Genomic DNA, 23,803 nt, shown 5'->3' on the forward strand with positions numbered 1-23,803 from the left:
GATGTCACACTTTCCATTTAAGTTTGTCCTATAAAAGATGTCACATTTCCTCCTTTGAAAAAAGTTAATTCTCAAATCAATTATAAAATTATATTTTCTCTAACCACTTAACACACAAAATAACATCTCGTAAAATCATGTGTCATCTTCCAAATGTGACATCTACTATGGGACAGGGGGACTACGATCGCGATTAGCACGCGGGCCGCCGACTTTATATTCGGGCCTCAGCTTCAACTTATCCAACCCTCAAAACGGTAATATGTATTCCATCTTTTCACAAAATTCGCCCCTTATCTCTGCTGCTACAAAAATGGCTTCCCAAATCCACTTCAATCTCTCATAGAAATCCAATTCCATCACCCCTCTCTTTCTCCTCCTCCTCCTCACTCACTCTCTTCCCCTTCCAAACCAACTTCAAAATCCCCAAAACCCAACCAAATCTCCACATTTTCGCTGTCGCCTCCGCCGACCCCAAAGAGCTCCCCCAAAACAGCCCCCAACGCCTCCTCAAAGAGTTGGCAGAGCGCAAGAAAGTAGTCTCTCCCTAGAAAAGGCGCCCCCAAAACGATTCATAATTAACAGTATATGATAATTCAATTTTATTTCATATTTTAAATGAATATATATTAAAATAATTAAGGAAATAATTGGAGAGAATTAACAGTCTAATTTGGTCAAAATCAGGATTAAACCCGTTGACCGTTAGTTTTTAACGGAACAGTTAGTTCAGGACCAATTGTGATCCGATTTGAAATGTTCAGGATGCAAAAATTCAAAAGATAAAGTTTAAGACCAAAATCGTAATATGCATATATGTTCATGACCAATTTTAGCATTTACTCCAGATAAAATAAGACGATGAGAACACAAATAAGATTAAAATGCTGAGAGAGAACATAATACACTGACCTTCTTCACTGAAATGATATTGTTGATTAATGGAATTAGTATTTATAGAAAAATTTGACGGTAGCTCAATATCTGTAAATTTAATTTAATTAATATTAATACTGTAATAAATGTATCACTTGCGACTTTTTAAATTATTGTGAGAAGTGGAAGTGAAGAGACAAAAGCGTAATGTTTGTAAACCAAAAATTTTAACATATTACTTTAAGTTTGTAACGGTAGCAAAATGCATATTCCAATCTCATTTAGTAGTATTATCTAACTGAGCACCGTTCATTACATATGACACAGTGACAAAAACTTTAAATTTATAATTCAAAATTTGATGTCTTTGGAATTAGCATATAATATTACCTGTCAAATTTAATAATAATAATTATTATTATTATAATAAATACTCACATATCAATTTAAGTTTGTAACGGCGGTGACCATTTTTTTACATAGAGATGTAACAGTAAACTCAGACCATCTGCAACGCTGTCTCTTATCTGTCCCTTAAATTACTATTCACGGGCCCCACTATACTTTTTTACTCCATCTCTTAACTAAGGGACGGAACCTGCAACCCTTCATCTCTTATCCGTCCCTTAACCGTCTCTTAAATTACTATTCATTCAATTTTATTTTTATTTTTATTTCCAACCAAATTCAATTAATAAAAACACACTTCATTACATAAAATAAAAATACAACTTAAATTTCAAAAAATAAAAAAATACATAATTAAAATCCTAAAAATTACATAATTTAAAATACAATTTTATAGAAAATAAAAAAATACTCCGCCGGCGAATAATCCCCCGAAGGCGGTGGAGGTGCATTGAAGCCACCTGAAGGCAGAATACCAAGTTGTCTTGCCATAAACTCAATTCCGGCAAGATAGGCTTGGTATTGGGGAGGCGTCATGCGGGAAGTGTCCGCCATTGTGGCGGTCATGTACATGGACATTAGGGAGTTCGAGGGTGCCCCCGAGCCCGAGCTCGCCTGGCTTGATTCGGCTCGGCTCCTCCTCCCTCTAGCCGCTTTCGCCGCATTTCTTCCTTGCGGCCGACGACTCCCACGGGAGGACCTCCCCGACATCGTCTGTTGTGCCCTCAACCTCCTGCGAGGCAAACTCTTGTGCGGCGCTGCCCGAACCGCCCTCACTAGACGAGTATTGGCCACCCGTCGTGTGCTTTGTTCGCTTCGAGGTCGAGCCCGAGCTGGACCGGTAACCGTCGGTCCACCTTTACTCGTCATTGACGACCTCCCAAACATCAGCATGTTTGAATTGTTTGCCGGTGTCGTCGAAGTAGACTCGCAAAGCCGACCTCAGAATGTCGGCTCCCGTGGCTCCGCTTTGGTAATGAGTCGCTTCACTCTTGTAGATGGCGCAGAATTTTTTGACCTCTCTGTTGACTCGGTCAAAGTGAGCGCGGAGCATCTTATATGTGCTGCGGCGGGACTCCTTCGGCTTAATCTCGTGGTAGGCCTCGGTGACCTTTTCCCAGAAGCACTTCCGGGATTGTTGATTCCCGACGATGGGATCGTACGAGACGTTGATCCAGGCGTTGTACACCGCCAGCGTTTCTATGGGACTGTACGGATGCCGACCTAGATCCTCCTCCTCCTCGTCCGCCTCCGCCCTGGAGCTTCCACCGTCTCGACCTTCTTCCGGAGTGGGTTCAACGGAATAATCCTCCTAAATCTGGGATAATCCCTGCGAATACCTCGGGGCGGAGGGACGGGCATATGCATCCACATCAAAATGGGGTGGTTGGTACCCCCGGCGTCGACGAACCCTGGGTGTCCGGCGTCGACGAACCGGAACCACCACCCAGGACATTGTACATGCCCCCCCAGTCGCCGAACGCATTGATGTCGAACCCACCGGAGCTGCCACCGCCAGAGTTTCCGTCGCATTTTGTGTGTGAGGTTAGATAAAAATTGGAAAGGAAATGAAGATGATTTGGGAAGAATAGATGTGTATTTGTGTGTGAAATGAGGATGAATTAGGAGTATTTATAGAGTTAAAAAAACGGTAATATTACCGTTTTTTCATTCTTCCCAAATCATCTTCATTTCCTCTCTAATTTTCATCTAACCTCTCATCACAAAATGTCCGGCGATGGAAACTCTGGCGGTGGCAGCTCCGGCGGGTTCGAATAGATGTGTATTTGTGTGTGAAATGAGGATGAATTAGGAGTATTTATAGAGTTAAAAAAACGGTAATATTAACGGTAATATTACCGTTTTTCATTTTTTTATTTTTTTATTCGAATTTTAAAAAAAAATGATTTATTGCGTCAGCGTAATGATGCTCACTCGCGGGCCGGCGAGTGGGCTTTACGCATGGCACCGGAGTGCGCCACGTCGCGTTGGCGCGTGGGTAGACGTCTCGCCATCCGTCTCGGCAGGACGGAACCCTCGGCGGGCTGGGGACGAGACGGGGCGCTGCAACGCGTCACGCTGCCGTCTCGTCCCGACGTGACGGATTATGGGCCACCCGCGTGACGCATTGCGGGTGGCCTCATTATGTTAAATATAATTAGCTAGTTATTCATAAATTATATTCAATGGAGTTGTAATGGTGACGGCATATTTATTTGAATCATGCTTAAAACTTATAAATATTAAAATCCATACTCTGAATTCATTAATATTCAAAATAAGGCCAAAACTCGCCTTTTATATATACAAGTATCCACCCACGTGCTATGGACGACGCATACATTTTTCATAAACGAATAATCCGCATACATTTTTCATAAACGAATAATGAGAAGAAAGAATCAAAACACCAAATATGGCCGCATATATGCAACAACAATTTTGCCTTATACAAAATAATGAAAGAATAAGTAAATTCACAAATATTACTACACACTAATGTTGTTTTGATAATAAACAGGAAATTAAATTAAAGAATATATATATCAATTTTGGAAAGGTTGAATTATAATAAAAATAAAATATTAGTATAAAGCAACATTTACATAAATTAATATTATTTATTGTGATAAATAATACTCTCTCTGTCCCACAATAAGAGTCACATTTTGTCAGTCCGTACAACAGTAAGAGTCACATTTGAGATAAAATCATATAGGCGTCATTCTAACTATTACAATCAAAGAAAAAAAACTATAATAAGTGGAACAGAAATCACAATGAAAATAATAAAACAAACCGAGCTATGATTAGTCGAGTCGGGAAATCCCTCTTTCCGCAAGACAAATTGTGTCGTGGCTAGTGCGCTCGAATTGACGTATTGTTTCAAAGATAAAACTCTCTTAGCATATAGAAACACCTCAAACTCGCTAGGCATCGCCAAAATTGATTGAGCTCCGAAAATCTAGCAATACAATGCTTCTGAAATACACACTAAAATGTAAAGAGATTGAGAGATAAAAGAGAATACTTTTGTTGGTGAGTAATCCAACCACAACTCAATGCTTTTTATAGCCACAAAATAAGGACATGGAAGGTCAAGAAATTAACACACTACAAAACCAAAAAATTAAGACAATGAAGGTTACTTAGTGAAAAGTCAAAGGACTCCCGTGATCACCTTCCACTACTCACGCCATTATTCCCACAAGAGATTTCTTTTAATTGGTTTCTTAATTTCTTTGCATACTGTTACATGTAATTTGATGTGGGGAATTGATATGCATGATTGTGACTGAAACATTAGTGATGGATTATATCAAAACATTATCACACATTTAACCCAATAATATTAAAAAAATTATAAAGAAAACAGAACTTAGACATAATATTAAATTAATCAAAGCCATAGTTTTCTAAAATAACAGATTGTTTTTTTAAACTATAATATTTGTGACCATGTTTTATAGTATTTATTATTGTGAAACGGCTTCATTTAAATTTATTCACATAAATGAATCCTTTTCATTTCTCTAATTACTACATAAATAAATAGAAACTTTTTCATTTTTCAAAATTTATTACAAAATGTATAATGGCAAATCTTGTTACTTTCTCCAAAACTCTCCTTTTATATATGTATAGATATAGATATAGATAGATAGATATAGATTAACAAATTATTGAAAAATAATTCTATTACTATCTATCAAATCAAAACATTAAAATGTGTAGATTTTACCGAAGTCGAAGAGTAGTTCATTAGATTATTTAAATTGATATTTTTATAATTGATATTTTTGATGTGGGATAACCGACAACCAACATGCCGCATGTTGATTGATTTAATATTATACTATTATTTTCTATGAAAGTATGAATATTTAGTTTGTTATGAATTTTAAATTTTAATCTATAATCAGTAAAGTAAGAAAGATAGGTAAATGATAGTACAAGTAGTGTCAATGGAAAATGGGCTCTACATCATTAGTAGTGTAGTGTAATGATATAAGTTATAATAGTAAATAAAATGATGCGCATGGATAATGTTTTATTTAACTATTCTGAAATTAGAATCTTCATACTTTTCAGAAACGAACTAATATAAAAATAGTTCATACAATTTTTCAGATACGGAGTATATTTTATTTAGGTACAATTTCATTAAATAAAGTGTGCTTTGCATGAATATGATATCAATCAAATACTAGTGATGTTCCATTCTAAAATAAATTGATTATAAAATGAATAACTCGTTTGGTTGATTTCTTTACACTTCACGTTTTAACATGAGCCAATTCTGAAAAAAAAGATTAAATTTGTTTGTGAAAATATTGGATGATGAAATAACTCTTAGTGTTGTTAATTATGATTAAAATACTTGATTAGATTCAAATTAAATTACAAAATATATGGATTGTGTATTATGGGCCTAAAGTGTGTATAAAATCATTTGAATATAGGCATATGTGTGTTGATTTGATACCGAGTACATGAAACTGGAAGCCCAATATCAGTTGGCCCAAATCATTAGGCCATCCACAACGCTGTTCCTATACCGTTCCTATACCGTTCCTTAAACCACTATTTGAGGGCCCCACTGTACTTTTTTACTCCATTCCTTAACTAAGGAACGGAACCTGCAACCCTCCGTTCCTTAACCGTTCCTTAACCGTTCCTTAAATTACTATTCATTCTATTTCAATTTTTATTTTATTTCCAACTAAATTAAATTAAATAAACACACTTTATTAAAAAACAAACATACTTTATTAAAAAACAAACATACTTTATTAAAAAACACACAATATTAAAAAAAATTACAACTTAAACTTAAAAAAATTAAAAAAAACACACAATTCAAATCCTAAAAAAATAAAAAACACACAATAAAAAACACACAATTAAACGTGGGAAAATAAAAAAACTACTCCGCCGGCGAATCATCCTCCGGAGGCGGTCGAGGTTTAGGGGGAGGGGGAAGACCAAGTAGTCCTGCCATATGCACAATTCCGTTCCACCAGGCCGTGTATTGGGCGTACGAGAAGCGGGAAGTGTCCGCCATTGTGGCGGTTATGTACGCCACCATAAGTGTGTTCGAGCCTCCTTGTGAGCCCGATCCCGAGGCCGACTGGCTTGATTCTCCTCGGCCCTTCCTCGCTCTAGCCGCTTTCGCCGCCTTCGTCCCTTGCGGACGACGGCGCCCACGGCTAGATCCCTCGTACTCGGCGGCCGTAACCCCAACCTCCTGCGTGCCACGATCACTGGGCGCATCGGTGTCACCAGACGAGTACTGGCCGCTCGTCGTGTACTTCGTCCGCTTTGAGGTTGATCCCGAGCTGGAGCGGACACCACCGGCCCACCTTTCCTCGTCCTTGACGAGCTGCCAAATATCAACATATTTGAACTGTACACCGGTGTCCTGGTGGAAGGCGCGCAAAGCCGCCCTCAGTATGTCGGCGCCCGAAGCTCCGCTTTGGTAGTGCGCCGCTTCGGTGGAGTAGATCCCGCAGAATTTTTTGACCTGTAAATCGACTCGGCCAAAGTGAGCACGAAGCATTGTATATTTGCGCTTCCGGGCCCCTTTCGGCTTAGTCTCGTGGTAGACATCACGGACCTTTTCCCAGAAGCACTTGGCGGCTTGTTGGTTGCCGACGATGGGATCATATGAGACGGTGAGCCAGGCGGTGTACACCGCCTTTGTTTCTTCGTTGGTGTAGGGATGCCGGCCCAGATCCTCCGGCTCCTCCTCCTCATCCTCCTCGGGTGCCTCAGACGCAGCCCTGTAGCTTCCACCGCCTCGGCCTCCTCCCTGAGTGGGTTCAACGGGGATATCCTCCCGAATCTGGGACAAACCCTGGGAAAGCTGCGAGCGGGAGCCTCGAGCGTAGGCATCCACATCGAAAGTGGGTGGTTGGTACCCACCCGGCGTCGCCGACCCCTGCGTGCCCGGCGTCGATGACCCAGAACCACCAAGTGTGTTGTACATGGTCTCCCAATCGCCGAACGCGTTGAGATCCCACCCTCCGGCGCCGCCACCACCGTAATTGCCGTCGCCGGACATTTTTTGAAGAGATAGAATATGAAAATTGGAGAGAAATTGATGTTGATGTAGGAAGAATAGATGTGTAGTTGTGTATAAAATGAATGAATTAGGTGTATTTATAGAATAAGAAAATAAAAATAAAAATTAAAAAAATTAAGAAAAAGTTAAAAAAAACGGTAATGTTACCGTTTAAAATTTTTTTTTTTAAAAAAAATTCGATTTTTATATAAAAAAAAATAATTATTGCGTCATTGCTGACGTGTCCCACTCGCGGGCCGGCGAGTGGGAAGCACGCACGCACGGGGATCGGCCACGTCGCCCAGGCGCGTGGCGGCTTGTTCCGTGCCGCGTTACGTGCCGTCGGCACCCGGCACGGAATGGGAACGGGACGGGAGCGGAATGCAGCGCCGCAACGCGTTCCGCGGCGAAACCGTTCCGGCGGCACGCGTTGCGGGTGCTCTTACAGAAACTCACTTATTTCTCTTCTCCTCTTAACGCAACAACTCATCCTCAAAAATGTACTCTATTGACTGACCTATTTATGTGTATGACAAATCTTAATAATGTGTAGGTCAAATAAAAAATGAAACTAGTCCTCCCGCCATTCGAAATTGTGATATAATGACTTGAACCTAAGATTTTTTTTATTTTTTATCTCAAGCGTTAATTATTCCAATATTAGATCAACATACTCAATTCATTGTAATTGATTGATGATCACATTTTACTAGTACATAATATAATGAGACTAGATGTGTACAGTTTTTTAAAACTACGTATATTTCTTTTTTCTAAGTTTAATTTAATATAAACTGTGTAGCAATAATTAAACATTTAAAGTAGTAAAATATTTTGGGGCATCACAAGTGGTCAAAGAAAATGAGCAGTCAAGGCGGCGATTCCAAGCACGTCTCTGGGTGATGTTGAAACTTTGAGAAACTTGCCCTTCGCTTATTCGCCTATCTAATACAAACAAGAAAATATAAAATAAAAGAAACCACATGGAACCATCTCTGTAATTTAAAGTCATTATCATTCCTTGCTCACCAAGTATTGCATTTATTCACACTCTTTAACTTTTAAGGATAAATAGCCAATCCAGAGGCATTCCACAACCATTGGTAGCAATAGCATTGATAAATCTCAACCAGGGTTAGTGTTTGAAGCATGGGTTTCTTGTCAAGTATTCTAGGGTGTTTTGTTCCTTCGTCTTCGCGTGTATCTGACCGGAGCACGACCTCGCAAATCTCCAGTAAGAAGCCCAAGAATGGAAATAAACTTTCAACTGCTCCAATTCCAGTTTCTTACTTCCCAATCAACTCCAGGCTCTCCTATTTGTAGGAGTCAATTTTTTATTTCTTTACATGTATATATGTGTAGTGTGTACAAGGTGCTCTCTCTCTTAATGCAACTTAAAGCATAAATTAAAGAATTATTAGTACTATTATAGGACCTGTTTTACTGTTTATATAACAATAATAAGCAACAAATTAGATCAATCATCTCTCTCACACACCATCCATGCCCCATATTTCCACCATGAGAAGCCATGAACACATCACTTTTCTCCAATCAAGGACACTCGCCTTGCAAATGGCTCTAGCGAGGTCTTCTTTGTTCTGTAATTTTCACTGAAATCCAAACACAGCCTATATGCCCCATTCCATTAGGCCGCTTCCAAACTCACCCATTTCATCCTCGTTTCCACACACATTCGACCGAGACCTCAACAGATTACACATCAGTGTTAATGATGGGTTTGAATTCGTCTTCTACGTTCAACTCTCTATATAATAACCCAAATTCTAAATCTAATGAATACAAGAAAAACATATTATTGAATCTTAGCCCTGTATTTGAATCTCGAACCTCCTTGATTATAAGAAAAACATAGTCCCATTCAAGACACTTTTATCTGTTGAAAACCCAAAAAAGAGACAAAATTTCATACTCTGTTAAATCTCAGTATGATAGTAGTACATATTATTGTAGGAGTATTAATTAGAGATTAATAAATGAAAAAATACTTTGGAGAGAGAGTTGAGTTAGAGATTAATACGTGGAAAAATAATTTGGAGAGAGAGTTGAGTTAGAGATTAATTAATACGTGGAAAAATAATTTGGAGAGAGAGAGTTGAGGAGAGATACATGATAAAAATTAATTAATTTTCATTCTTAATTTTGATTTAAACATACAAAAGATACAAAAATATAACGCACTTTTTGATTAAATATAACTAAATTAAATTCGATCAAATCAAATCAAGTCATTTTTCTATTTTGGAAAATTCCAAGTTAATTGAGTCATTTCTATTTTTATCAAAAAGTAATTCTTCTTTTGATTTTATTCTCTTTTCATCAATCTTACTTTATTATTCTCTCTTTAAAACGTAACTCTTTAAAACGTGCTGATTTCTAAGACTGCCAAAACTGTATGATAAATTGGATATTAAAAGTATAAATAATGAATAGACACAAAACTGGAAATAATTAACAACAAACGCGAAATAAAGAAATACTACTACTACTGCTACTAACTAACTAATGAATCTGGGAATTCACATCAACGGTTCTCGTCAAATTGTACGCGGCTATGTTTCATGGTGTTGACGCCACCGTAGATGTCGGGATTGCCGCATCGCGGCATCTTCATCAACGACAACGTCTCATCGTCCAATTTTCCGGTGGGGCTGATCCCGAAATTTTCCTGATACGTTTTGATGGCTAATTCCAGAATCTGCTCTTCCGAAGCACCAATTTCGAGATTAAGACGCGCGTATTCCAGATAACCGTAGCTTTGAAGAAAAGATTTCGAATCAAAGGGCGGAGCATGAGCATCCATCTCGGCCAACACAAAACCCTCGGTTTGGGTCGCCTGAGAAAGCAAGAAGACGACGGCGATCGGAAAGATGAGAGAGAAGAAGATATTTATACTCTTAGCGGCCATGGCTGATTTGATCTGATTAGCGTAGCGTGTGTGGAATTTCAATATTGTGATGGTGTTGTGTCGATTTATAGAGGATTCAGGTCACCTAATTCTGTTAGGATTATGATATAATTTGATTTTTAAATTTAAATACATACTACTCCATCAGATATATTCTATGCAATTCTTCCCCGTTCATGTTGATCCTTTTTTTTTAGTTCATATTTAATTTTTTACGCACGTAGTTAACTTTGTAGGATTGTTTTTTTCCTATAATTGAGGTCGTATTTTATCTTTGAGTGCTTTTTTTCTAATTCTTTTCTAAGTCATTGTAATAATTAAATTCATATTATTTAATACGTTTCGTAAAAAAAGGAAAAAAGTATGTGATCTGGTTTGACTTGACATAAAAGGTTAATTTAGAATTAAATCCGTTTAATTACTTTAAAATTATGCTACCATGATATCTCGTCGTTTGAATTGTATAATCAAAATTCGAATTTAAACTGCAACTCCATCGGAAGCAGAACATCACATCGCCTATACGTATTTTTTTACTCAAAAATGTTTCTACGTCTAAACAATAATGCATAACACGCTTGTATGAATGGTCCCGTAGCTCAGTTGGTTAGAGCGTTGGTCTTATGAGCCGAAGGTCGCGGGTTCGAGCCCCGCCGGGACCAGATTTCCCATTCCAGCCAACATTTTTATTTAATTCCGTTCCGAGCTTTTAATATTTGGGTAGATATACTACTACTAAATTAAATGCCAAACTAATTAAATTTGCTATATTTTCTTTCTTTTTCTAAGCTGAAACTTTAGCTATTGTAAATGTAAATGTAAATGTAAATGTAAATGTAGATTTAAACAGAAAAAATATGTTGACTGAAATTTCAAGAACATCCTTATACATATGAGCACTGCTGCTAAGAAACAACATAGAAGGAGTTGTTTATACCGATCCAAGTGTTAACAAAAGCAAGAACGTGACATATTATGATGAGAAAAGATCATCTAACACATTTGGTGATACATCTACTATACACAACAATAAAATGATCATCCTTCATTACATCATCCATGTAATCAGGCGGCACCCGCATCATGCGCTTCCCTGCCTGGCGCCTGCCATATCTTCTTTCGGGTTCTTGCATCTATAACACGAGGCCACAAACACGAACAACACCATATTCAGCAAACTCAAACCCGCCAGCACCCAGTAGTACCGGTCCAGACAACTCTGGTTCAAGCTATGTTGAAACCAGCTTGACTTGCCTCCTCTCTCACTTATCTTCCCAACAACATACACACAAACACAACTGCACATGTATCCCAAACCGGTCGAACCTTGAATGAAGTTTTCGACGTATTTTTGCACTGATACGAATGACTGATCTTAATTTGTAGTATGCACTCACACTCTTGTCCAAAAAGGATTCCATCCCTCCTAATAAAACAAACTGGAAAATCAGCCAATACATACTCATCTTGATCTGCGCATCCGGCTGGTCTAACAAGGCATCGCTCCTCACAACGTTAAGCCTCTTTCTCTCCACCAAAGCTGCACTTACACAGCACAGGATCAAACACATCATCCCCGCTGCTATCCCAAAGGAGGGTGCCCGGTTGCTTCTAGATGGCCCCAGGAACCATTTTTCAACCTTGTTTCCTAGCAAATCTTTTGTTGTGATTCTTACTAGTAGGAGTACTTGAATAGGCAGTCTAAGTCTCCCAACGTTGCGATTGAGCTTGGCTGCTTGTTCCGGATTGCAATCTTGGGCCTCTTCCACTTGTGCTGCAGCTCTTTCCATTGGGACTTTTTTCGTCGCCATATCTTTTGGTGGCCTTATGCAACCAACCGAGACACCTAGTAGTGGTGAATTCATTGTTATCGGTCCCATTGCTGTCCTGATCGGATCGGAAGCACATTGAAGAGAGGGCAACTGTGTAGTTGGAGTAACCGGTGAAAAAAAGGAAAGTAGGTATAAGAGTGCAGATGGCTGGTATCCCAAACTTAAGAGTTGGTGGTCTTAATTATGTAGGGAAGAGCAATGGCTCCAGCAAGAGACACAGACACCACCCCAAATAGGCCTGCTATCTGAGACATATCAACACATCCACGAGAATCAGTGTTAGAGACACGTGGTTAGCAGCCGCTCCAACAGCTATCAACGCCAAGCCTGCGATGAGGATGCCCTTTTGAGTAAGCCACACACATTCTGGCTCGTATCTTTTACATGTGCCTGCTGCGTTCGCGAGGGGAGGAGCTGACATGTCCACCATGGTGATTCCCTGCAATTAACAAAAAATTAGAGAGAGAGAGAGAGAGAGAGAGAGAGAGAGAGAGAGAGAGAGAGAGAGAGAGAGAGAGAGAGAGAGAGAGAGAGAGAGAGAGAGAGAGAGAGAGAGAGAGAGAATTAAAGAAAAAGGGAGTGTTGGATGTAGTGACTCACCGCGCTATAAGCTAAGCTAGTGAAGGCAAAAAGCTTCAAATGGCCTAAACATCTGTCGACCAAGTAGAGGAAGAACAGTGGTAATATCCGATAAACTCCGTTGGAAATGCTCAAAATGAGAGAGGCGTGAGTCAAACTCAATCCCCAAACATCGGAGAGATAGTTTGGCATGACGAAGAGGGCGTAAGCCACGAGTACGTCTGCCCATGCCAGAGCCACATGGAATTAATACTTGATTAATTTTCACTTCATAAATCGATAACATCAAATGGATCTTACCACTAATTCTGACGAAGCTCTTCTTCTTCTCTGGATCCACCATTGATTCATTCAACACAATCACTTCTCAGTTCTCACTTACTAAAAAGGAAATACAGTAACAGAAAACAACCAAGGAAAATAGAGGCGAGCTTTGTGCTCCTCATTCACTTTTTCAAGAGAGATAGGAGTAGTTGACTGAATAATAATGCCACACCAACCAACAGCTGTAATTCAGTAATTTAGATAATTGTACTATGTTCATATTTTTCATTTCGATTTTTCTGTTTTCATCTTCATACAATAATATTTGTCAAATCATTATCAATTCATTTAGTAAAACATATCCACAGTAATTCAGTAAATCAGTAATGTATTACTCCATAGTACTCTAGTACTTGCCTTTTGCCTTGTTAATTATAATCTTGATCATTTCCTCAGGCGATGTTGACTCATGTTGTCATCTTTTGGCTGCTAAAACAAAAATAAGTTGAGCTATCCAAAGAAGTTGAGAAATTGTCCCTGAATAATTGTACTCCATATAGTATTTAAAATTAATTATAGGTTTTGTTATTGTAAAATAATTTATATTATTAAACATTGAAATTTAACAACAATGTTAATAGATTAATAAAATTATAGCTGCCTATAGGTTTTAGGCCTAGATATTTCCATGCATTCTGTATATGTATATTTCTAATTCACACATTGCGATCTGTTGGATCTTCATAAAGAATCATGTTTATGTTTTGTTTAGTAGAACTCTCATAGATCATTTTTGTTTTTGTGGTTTCTTATCAGTTTATAATTTATTTCAGCAAATATCATTCGCAATGTAGAAATAACCTTACAAAATTAAATTCAAAGTCTTTCTTTACGAACAAAATATGCATATTATTTCCATAATTTTTAAAAATTCATTCCACTGGATACATGTTTAGTTTAGAGCATTCCGCATCTCCCCGAAACCTCACGGCCGCCCGACTACCTGCTCCCTCGCGGCTGAATCGCTGGCCGCTGGCAGTCCTCACTTGCAGCCTCCGCAACTTCTTTTTTCATATACTCCATTATTTTAAATACTTCAATTCCATCTATAAATACATCCATTTCTATCATTTTCACACCCAAAGTTATACACTCATTTTTTTTTATTTTTGTAATTTTTTCAGTATATAATTTAATTTTTTTGTGATTTTTTGATATTTAATTATTGCAGTTTCATGATTTTATTTTCGCAATGAATGTAGCTTTCAGTTAACATTCAATTATTTAAATTACTAAAACCATGCAAAAAATAGGAGTGAAATTGGGGCGGATTGTGTTGCAAGTGAAAGCTATTATGACAGCTTGTATAAGATAAGGTTGAGATTGGGATTTTAGGGCATGTGAAAGCTTCGACAAGATTGTAGATATGTTGGAAGAGTCATGGACTATATTAGAGCCCTCAATTTACGGTTCATAAACTTTATTCAGAAAATAAGAAAAATGGGTACTTTGATTTATTTTTGTTTTTTTATTCAGTATTCTTTCATAAAAAACACACGTTTGTGCCACTCAAATTACCACCAAAGTTGCTCACAAATAGTATAATGCGATATATCAGCTCTCTCTCTACAAAATGCATACTGTTATATACTTCATATAAGTATAAACGATTCATAATTTTGATAGTATAACATAAAAATAACAAAAATATGAATAATTTATCCTACCGTGTTTTTGCTAACTTATAAGCATGCGCAGCGGTGGCGTCCGTCGCCACCGCCGTCCGCGCCGCTGGCACGGACGCCATCCGCCGCCGCTGCGCTCGCGCCGCTGGCACGGCGCTGCTCGATTTATCGAGCACGTCCGTGCCAGCGGACGCACACGTGGCGCGCTCCCATTCGTCAACGGCTTGACCGTTGCATTTAAACATTTTTTTATTTGTTTTAAAAAAAATCGGTTTTTTATTAAAAAAACCGATAAAAAAAAAAATAAATTCACTTCCCCAAAAAAATATATCCGTTTATAACCGTTTTTTACACCTTTTTATTTTTTTTTTCATTTTTTTTACCCCAAAAATACACACTTTCATCTATAAATACCCCCAATTTCACCCCAAAAATTCACATCAAACTACACAACTCCCATCATCATTCTCCAATATCCATTCTCATCTCCATTATCTCATATCCATTTTCATCTTCATTCTCTCATACCCTACAACATCACTATGTCCGGCCAAGACGATAACCCTTCGGGCTCCCACGGTTGGAACCCCGAATGGTTCGGTTCACAACCGTTTCCTAGTCCGGAAACGGAATATTCGGCCCCTCCTCAAACCCAAGATTCGGCCGTTCCGGGTGGCTACCGTCCATACCCAATCGACGACCAAGGTGCCTCCGAAGGGCGCTACGGGTGGACACCGGAGCCTAGGCCTCGCGCCCCTTCCCAAATGCCGATTCCTCCATCTCGCGCCGGTGTCCGCACACCGTACTCACCGGCGGAGATGGAAAGATTGTTCAAGGCGTACTTGGAAATCTCCGAAGATGCGGTGGTTGGAACGAACCAATCCGGCGATCACTTTTGGTGGCGCGTCTCTAGCCGGTACAATGCAAACCGGCCGCCCGGAACGATCGAGCGCAACGAGAGTATGGTGCGCAACTGCATCGGCCGAGCCAACGAAGAAATTGGCAAGTTCAACGGCTATTTCATCCAGGAGTCCCGGAATGCCGGGAGCGGCCGAAGCGAGGTCGACATCATCACCGCCGCGCTGAGCACCTACCAATCCATGAACGGTAAGTCGTTCAAATATCTTAACGTTTGGCAGGAGACGCGGACGCACCCGAAGTATAAGGGAGGCATAACATCCTCCTCTAGCGGCTCCTCCAAACGATCAAGGTCGGTAGCCCTATCCGACTCCGGCTCGGAAGAAGTGGCTAGCCAACTCGCCGGAGCTAACTTGGGTAGCCCCGACGCCGGACCGAGCGGTTCCCAACGCCGCCCCCAAGGAAGGAAGAAGGCGGCGGTCAACCGTCGTCGCGGCTCGACTCCCGAAGCCGCTCCCGCTCCCTATGTGCCACCTCCACCCCCGAACAACTTGCTGTGGATGCTCTTAAGCCAACTCAATATGGCCGATAGGTCATCTATGACCCCCACGCAACTTGAAACACACGAGACCATGATAAAAGGTCTCCAAAAACAATTGGGGTTGATCCCGCCGGATGCGTAGTCTTATTAGGAGTTTAATTATGTAATTTTTAATTTTTAGGATTTTAATTATGTAATTTTTAATTTTAAGGAGTTTAATTATGTAATTTTTAATTTTTAGGATTTTAATTATGTATTTTTTAATTTTATTTGTAATTTGTAATATTTATTATGGTTTTTAAATGGATTTTAATATTATGGAAATGTTATTGTTTAATTGAATTTTATATTAATTGTGCTCGTCCTTGCGGAAGAGCACAGTTGTGGGTGTTGTGCTCCTGCCAGAGAGCAGGCATGAATAGTACCGCCCGGGCCCACAACCGTACCGCTGGCAAGAGCACGGTTGTGGATGCTCTAAACAGTGGTAGATGAATATACCAATTAGGTGAAATAAATCACTCAGAACAATGGGAAAAAATTATGATGTGATCTTACTTATTTGCTAAGGAAAAAAACTAGTTGACCTCTGTTACATACATCTCTCACTTATCATTCTTGCCTATTTGATCTTTATGAACAATAACTCCACCATTATTTGATTATTATTATTATTATTATTATTATTATTATTTCCCTACTAAATTTGCTTATATTTTCTTTATTTTTCTTTTCAGTGTGGAATTTGAATAACTTAAGTTTCTCATATTGACATGGTAGCAACTAATGGATCTATAAATTCTCTTCAAGTGACACAACATTTATCATCTATATATATGTAGATACTAAAATGCAATGTAAAAATTTGTATGCACAGCCACCCATCTCATATTTAGAAACAAAATCCAGCAACTGATATAATTAAATTATAACGATCCAAAATCAAGATTCGAGAAAAGCAATGGAACATTAACAAATATCTCAAACTAATGCCAGATAATTCATACGCAGCTACCTTCTCTACTTTTGAAACAAAATGTAATAATTCATGCGTCTATCCAAGGCCAGTCTCATTTCTGTTAACATGATTATTCAAAGGACTACTTAACATTATTTCTTTTTTCGATTTAAAAGATTAAGATTGTAGTGTAAACGTGTGTGTGACTAACATGATACAAAAGGAAACATATTAAGTCTAAGTGGGGAAAAGTCAAATGAAATGGTGATTAATTATGCATAAATCAAATTTTTAATTATCATTTACACCTGACATATCCCATCCTAAGACCTACACTTCCATTTTTGTTTCGAATGTCTTATGCTGTACAATTTTTTTCTTTTGGTATATCATTATGTACAATTTATACTACATTCATATTTCATATCCCCTCCCTCCTTAATAATTTGTCACAACTTGATCCTGTACAAATTTTAAGAATATAATAGAAAGTGGATTAAAAAATTAGTAGTATATTAACTTTATATATGAGTGCGAATGAATTAGTGGAACGTGTGGTCCACTACAAAAAAATGATAAAAGTGAAATGTGATAAATTTTTAGGGATTGATGAAAATGAAAATAAGTGACAAATTTTGATGAATGGAGGGTGTATCATGGAAGTGAGTTCACTTTCTTCCTAATGACAGTTAATTCTGTGATTCACTTTCTTGATTTTGCTAAATGACATACTACTATTTATTAATACTACTATAAAGATTTTTCAATATGTTTTGTCATTTCAAATTTGTACACATTCTTTACTTAAATAGAGAGAATAATTAATGAGCAATTTTAAAATGTACTTACCATTCGATACACATCGAAATTAGATTCATTTTGAATAGTACATACTTAATTATCTCATTTAAAAAATTAATTTGGGGATTAAACTTTTTTATCAACAAGCAAAACAGTAAAAAGAATTTGTGCTTATATTAAAGGGAGCAGCCGAAAGCGAAGAACAAACAGTAAACGCTTTCACCCCACGTTATAGTATATACGTACAAAAATTGTATACATCTTCGCCCTACTCACTTCTGCACTCACAAATAGCACCTCTCAATTCATTGATTGAATTCGCAAATCACATTCCCCCGATTGCATCGCATCCAATTAATCGGACTGTTTCAGATCGAATTGTCTCTGCTAAGGTATATCGCGATGTTACGATTTCCAGCAAAAAAATGGTGTATAGCTGCTATTCGTGATCAGTTGATTTCGTTCTAGATCTTGTGGATTTATTCGTTTAGTATTTTTTACTGCAATTTTTACCTGGTACTAAATTAATCAGCAGCTATGTAGCTGAAATCTCGCTCCGTAGCTCTATTTCCCCATTGAGCGTAACTGTGTTTGTAACTTCATCGCCGGACTAGATAGGAAATTATTGAATCGGAAGCTATATGTATCTCTTAGTTTTTAGCCTGTTGCGGAATCGGAGGTTTATTTTTGGTGGTAGAATCTACTTGGGTTGGTATAGATTTGTGTGGATCCATAGATAATATTTTCTGTAATTGGGTGTATGTTTAGATCTGCAAATATAGGAAAGTGAATGTATTTGTGTGTTTATACAGAATGTGTTGGTTTGCCTTGTTGGTCAGGAGGATTCCTTATGTGCTTTTGGCAAATGCTTGCAATCATGGTATGCTCGTTGCTGCCACAGATGTGGTTGTATATGTTGATTTGATTTATACTTTAGGGAATCTCATCATTGGTGATGGCCTAGTGTAGTGAACCGTTATGTTAAGAAAGAGTCATCAGGTTCTTAAGATATGCGTGTATGCCTTTCCGTTGATGTGGCATTCCTCTTCTCAAGTCCAGTTTGTTGAACTCGATTATTTTAATGTGTGGGTTGGTGAAGGTCAAGGTGGAGGTGAAATTCCTAGTACTAAGTTCCAAATACAACCTGGAAGTTCTGATTTTTCTAAAGATTGTATTTGAAATCTCATTTTCCTTATAAATATGTGCCTACCCTGCAATTAGTATTTAATGCGAGTTGATTTTTTACTGAATTTCCCCATTCATAATAATGATATCCCTTTGCAGCTGTTAATTTTTGTAAAGAATCAAAAGGAGCCATGTGGAGATTCAAACCATTTGCACACAAAGAACAAACTGGGCTAGAAGGCCGTGTTATTGACATCGGCGATTTCAAAGTTCAGGTTCGCAATCTAATTGCGGAGGGTGGATTCTCCTGTGTTTATTTAGCTCGAGATGCAGTAAATGGCTTCAAACAGTATGCATTAAAACACATCATATGTAATGATGAAGAGTCCCAGGAGCTAGTGACAAAGGAGATTTCAGTTATGAAAACACTCACAGGCCACCCCAATGTTGTTACCCTTCTCGCTCATGCTGTCTTTGATATGGGCCGCACTAAAGAAGCTTTACTTCTCATGGAATATTGTGAGAAGTCCCTTGTTAATGTGCTGGAGAGCAGAGGAGCAGGATACTTTGAGGAGAAACAGGTCCTAACAATTTTCAGGGACATATGCAGTGCTGTCTTTGCAATGCATTGCCAGACTCCACCTATTGCTCACCGGTAATTGCTGTTTCACTTTTTTGTATGCAGAGGGATCTCCCGCATATTCTGGAAGACGACTCTTTAGATTTTCTTCCAATATTCACATATCTTTCTGATTATTTCTGCTGGCTCATTTTTTTCACGTGAGACTGTGAATTGGTGCCTGGAGGCCCATTAAGTTAGGGAGGATGAGATAGAAGATATTTATATTAAAATATGATAAGGATTTTAAGATAGTTAGTGTTGGCATTGAGAAAGGTTATTATGAAGAATATGCTTAAATCGTGTATTGCTATGACCTCCTTGGTTTTGGGAAAATCTTCCAAAATTTTGATATGATGCTTCATTATCTGATTCTTTACTGACATATAATTGTTTTTGTTCTTCGTTGCTGAAGAGGTTTAAGGATTTCTGTAATTTGGATTGCTAATAATTCTGAGTTGCATCATATAGAGATTTGAAGGTTGAGAATCTTTTGCTGGGGCCTGATGGCCTGTGGAAGTTGTGTGATTTTGGTAGCACTTCTACCAACCATAAGCGCTTTGAGAAACCTGAAGAAATGGGAATTGAGGAAGACAATATAAGGAAGCACACAACACCTGCATATCGAGCCCCCGAGGTAGATGGAGGACCTTCTGTCACGATCTTATTGTTGTACTTCTCTATGGTATAACTATTGATTTTTCTCCCTCATTGATTGGCTTAGATGTGGGATCTGTTTCGGAGAGAACTTATAAACGAGAAGGTTGATATATGGGTAAGCTGACGAATTCTGGATTACATGATTTAGACCCAGCGAAATAATTAGTTAGGAACTTGGGAACATATCTTCATGAACTCGGTAAGTACTTGATATGGAGCTTTTGTTTTCTGTAGGCACTTGGGTGTCTCCTTTTCCGCATATGTTACTCAAAGTTAGCATTTGATGGTGAATCAAAGCTCCAAATTCTGAATGGGAACTATCGCATCCCAGATCAACCCAAGTACAATACATTGCTGATAGACCTTATCAGGGACATGCTTCAATCTTCCCCTGACAACAGACCAGATATCACGCAGGCAAGCATTTTGCTTGATTAGCCATTCATCCCCATGAACCTAGGTTAGTTGTAGATTTTGTGCCCGTGCCAATCATGAGGGCTGCAGTCGCATGTATTATTACTGATTCCTTTATCTGCTTGCTGTTTTTGCAGGTGTGGTTTCGTGTTAATGATCTTTTACCAGATGAACTGCAGAAACCATTACCTGATACGCCTCCGGAAATGCTACAGAACAGTACTGATACCTTCACAGGTAAGAGTACAGAATTTAGTGTTTGGGAATGTAGTAAAAATATAAACAAGAACTTTGATGGTGTACACCTATCAATCTGTTAGTTGACTCCAGAATGAATCTGATCAACATGTATAGAGGTGCATAGTTCTGAAATTTCATAAATTGTTTTAATGTTCTGCTAGTGGTTCCTTGCATATGAGGGTTTAATTGTATTATCCTACATCTTCAGGCACGACAAAGCTTGTAAACAAGCCTGTAAACAAGTCTAGTCCAATGCCTAGGAGGAGTCCTCCTCCTCCCCCATCATCTGAAGCACCCCGAAATGTGTCATCAACCCCAGCTAATTCTAGATTTGGTGAAATTGATGGACCTTTGGGTTCTTTCTGGGCCACTCTGCATGCAAAAGATTCAGAAGCCACAGAGGAAATAACCAAGCCAAAGTATGATGAAGACTTAACTGACCGTAGATCATTTGGAAAAGAGAAGGTCCGTCCTGATGAGCGTCTTGCCTCTCGTGTAACTCCACAAAAAGAGCAAAGTTTTTGTTCTCCTCTTCAGAAGAATGTGCAGGGAGAATCAGTCAATAGGCCTGGTGATTACCCATCTACAAACTTAAATCTGTTTCCTGATAGTTTGAACCATAATTCTGAAAGATTAAAACCATCCAAAGCAGAAGTTACACCTTCCTTTCAAAATGATGCTTTTAATGCTTTTGTGGCTGATTTCGACGTTAGTAAACAAAGTCCAAACAATAACCATCGGAAACCAGAGAAAGAAGACATGTTAGAGGCTGAGGTTGAAAAGCTGAAGGAGCAGCTTGCGAATGTGAGTGCAGAGAAAACAGAAGTGACCTCTAAATATGAAAAGCTCTCAGCAATTTGTAAGTCGCAGCGACAAGAGATACAAGACCTCAAGCATGCTCTAGCTGCAAGAACTCCATCACATAGTGCGGATTCCTCGAGAAACCTAGCTTCTCCTGGAGGCCAATCATCTACCACTCCACAGGTATTGTTGTTGGTCTTAAATGATCTTTCATGTTTTAATTTCAGCACCTTACTCTTGCGTGTTCTTCATTTGAGTAGAATGAGAAGATTCAAGGAACAGTCTGGGAGCTTCAAGAGGGTTTCTTTGATCGGAGTTCTCCTAGCCCAGATTCTAAGCAGTGGCAGGCCTTTGCAGAGGCTCCCAAACCACAGGCCACAGCAACATATAATACTTCAAAGTCTGTTAGAACGAGAAACAGTCAGCAGAACAAGCAGGCAGGTGAACTGAATTCTGGTTCAAATTCTTGGGGATTTGAACCTGATAGTTTTAAGGTGGGGGTTCCAGCTGCTGCTAGCTCTAAGGTTAATGTGCCTGTTGGTGAATTAAATAATTCTCAGCGATTTGGTGAATCGAAGGGCAAAGACAGTAAGTTTGATTCCCAGCCTGCTGGATGGGCTGGTTTCTAGTTAATTAAGATGAGAAATCACAAGTGAAATTGATATGTCAAGAAAATGATACAGACAAGGAAAAAGAGCAGGAGTTGTGTTGCTGGTGTTGAATATTTTGTTTTGTAATATATGATCCTGACACTTATTATACATCTTCCATGGTTGCCTTCACTTTATTCAGCGAGTGGTGTTTGCACTCTGCTTTGGTCTCTGTGAAGTTTTGGTTTTGCTATGTTGATTTTAGTTGGTTCTTGATTAAAATTTAAATTATTCAAGTGTGCCTCGCTTTATTTAACTGTGAGAAATGAGAATTGTGTTGTGCAGACGACAAAGATCTCTTCTTGTCAACCATATACTAATTCTTTTGATTATTTATAAATTACAACTCTAAAATCATCCAAGAAAATTTGTTTCGAAACCTGCATATAAAATGTAAAAGTAATTATTTACATTATTGTCAGCAAATCTCGCTGGACTCGGGTTAAAACTTAAAACATCTCTAAGACTCTAATAAAATTATGTTTTTGTCTACAGACCTCCAATGACATTAAATTTTACAAGTTGCCGTAAAAATGCATATTACATTGTCCAATGATTTTTTATGTAGTTCACACCTATCATTAACATACTAATTCGTCTATGAAAAATAGTTATGCTTTGAACCAAATTTGATCTTTATCTATTTTAAGATAAAGTTTTCTATTTAATGAGAGAATCATATTTTTTCACTAACAATACTTAATCACTTTTTATATTTATATCTCTCTTATTTTATTAATTTTATACAAAAAGTTAGCGTTGTCCAATGTCAAAACTAGAGTATAATATTGAATTGAATAATAATACGATGTTGGGAAAGGGAATAACAGACACATCAAACATGTTTTGTACTTACTTGGTAGTAATAAGAAAATGATAAGAATGTAATTACAAAAAACATTCCGACATGCAAAGTAAATATGTTCATACATAGATATAATGCTACGTTCGAGTATAGCATATGGTAGTAAATGTCATATCAATTACACTATTACCATTAAACTAAATACTATATAAATGAAATACAACAGATAAATCAAATTTTTTTATAAAATAAAGTCTCTTTTGAAGCAGAGCTGTAAAATTTAAGTTAGTCAATCAACATGTTGATTTTGCCAATTCCATGAACGCGTTGTAGAGGATTATATCTAAATACTACTTTTTGGATCTTTTTTCAATTAATCCTACACACTATGTCTCTTAAATGCTTAAATATTCACAATTTAGAATGTATAGAAAAGTAGATATTCAATCATGTTTCGTACTTGGTTTTAATAACTGAGCAAATAAATTCGAGTAAATGATAATGATATGGAGTTGTAATTAATAAAAACCATCCGACATGCATAGTAAATGATGTGCATATAGATAATGATATAGTAGTACTAAGCTAGACTATAGTAGACGACTATGACAATTAAAAATGTATAAAAATTATGATTTAATTAACTACTTTCAACAATTATGTAATTAACCAAAATCTATAAATATATAAAAAAGGG

The 23,803-nt window shown here is 38.0% G+C and overlaps 3 protein-coding genes and 1 non-coding gene across 4 annotated transcripts; 2 read left to right on the forward strand and 2 right to left on the reverse strand.

The window, feature by feature from the left end:
- Positions 1-9,893: 9,893 nt before the first annotated feature.
- Positions 9,894-10,277, reverse strand: LOC121803030 (metalloendoproteinase 3-MMP-like). Its single transcript, XM_042202736.1, has one exon. It carries the CDS (start codon positions 10,275-10,277, stop codon positions 9,894-9,896), a length of 384 nt encoding a protein of 127 aa, XP_042058670.1.
- Positions 10,278-10,865: 588 nt separating this feature from the next.
- TRNAI-UAU lies at positions 10,866-10,939 on the forward strand. Its single transcript has one exon. It is a non-coding gene; the product is annotated as a tRNA-Ile (tRNA).
- A 179-nt stretch (positions 10,940-11,118) lies between these two features.
- LOC121802436 lies at positions 11,119-13,168 on the reverse strand. Its single transcript, XM_042202111.1, has 3 exons — positions 12,989-13,168; positions 12,710-12,909; positions 11,119-12,548 (listed from the first exon to the last, which is right to left on the reverse strand). Exons 1-3 carry the CDS (start codon positions 13,029-13,031, stop codon positions 12,351-12,353), a joined length of 441 nt encoding a protein of 146 aa, XP_042058045.1. The 5' UTR covers positions 13,032-13,168; the 3' UTR covers positions 11,119-12,350.
- Positions 13,169-17,987: 4,819 nt separating this feature from the next.
- On the forward strand, positions 17,988-22,479 carry LOC121805495 (probable serine/threonine-protein kinase DDB_G0280111). The gene is made up of 8 exons (XM_042205370.1): positions 17,988-18,184; positions 19,077-19,572; positions 20,008-20,173; positions 20,261-20,311; positions 20,431-20,613; positions 20,748-20,847; positions 21,059-21,834; positions 21,912-22,479. The coding sequence occupies exons 2-8, from the start codon at positions 19,109-19,111 to the stop codon at positions 22,278-22,280; spliced, it is 2,109 nt and encodes a 702-aa protein (XP_042061304.1). The 5' UTR covers positions 17,988-18,184; positions 19,077-19,108; the 3' UTR covers positions 22,281-22,479.
- Positions 22,480-23,803: the final 1,324 nt, after the last annotated feature.

Source organism: Salvia splendens, chromosome 5 (genome assembly GCF_004379255.2).
Source record: "Salvia splendens isolate huo1 chromosome 5, SspV2, whole genome shotgun sequence".
In the NCBI taxonomy this organism is placed as follows: Eukaryota; Viridiplantae; Streptophyta; class Magnoliopsida; order Lamiales; family Lamiaceae; genus Salvia; species Salvia splendens.

Bases quoted from the DNA above. Each gene is read 5' to 3' on its own strand.
- LOC121803030 (XM_042202736.1), bottom strand. From the start codon at position 10,277: ATGGCCGCTAAGAGTATAAATATCTTCTTCTCTCTCATCTTTCCGATC.
- LOC121802436 (XM_042202111.1), bottom strand. From the start codon at position 13,031: ATGGTGGATCCAGAGAAGAAGAAGAGCTTCGTCAGAATTAGTG. The intron at 12,910-12,988 runs GTAAGATCCATT...TGGCATGGGCAG, and splicing joins GAGCTTCGTCAGAATTAGTG to ACGTACTCGTGGCTTACGCC. The intron at 12,549-12,709 runs GTGAGTCACTAC...TGTTAATTGCAG, and splicing joins CTAGCTTAGCTTATAGCGCG to GGAATCACCATGGTGGACAT.
- LOC121805495 (XM_042205370.1), top strand. From the start codon at position 19,109: ATGTGGAGATTCAAACCATTTGCACACAAAGAACAAACTGGGCTAGAA. The intron at 19,573-20,007 runs GTAATTGCTGTT...TGCATCATATAG, and splicing joins ACTCCACCTATTGCTCACCG to AGATTTGAAGGTTGAGAATC. The intron at 20,848-21,058 runs GTAAGAGTACAG...CTACATCTTCAG, and splicing joins CAGTACTGATACCTTCACAG to GCACGACAAAGCTTGTAAAC.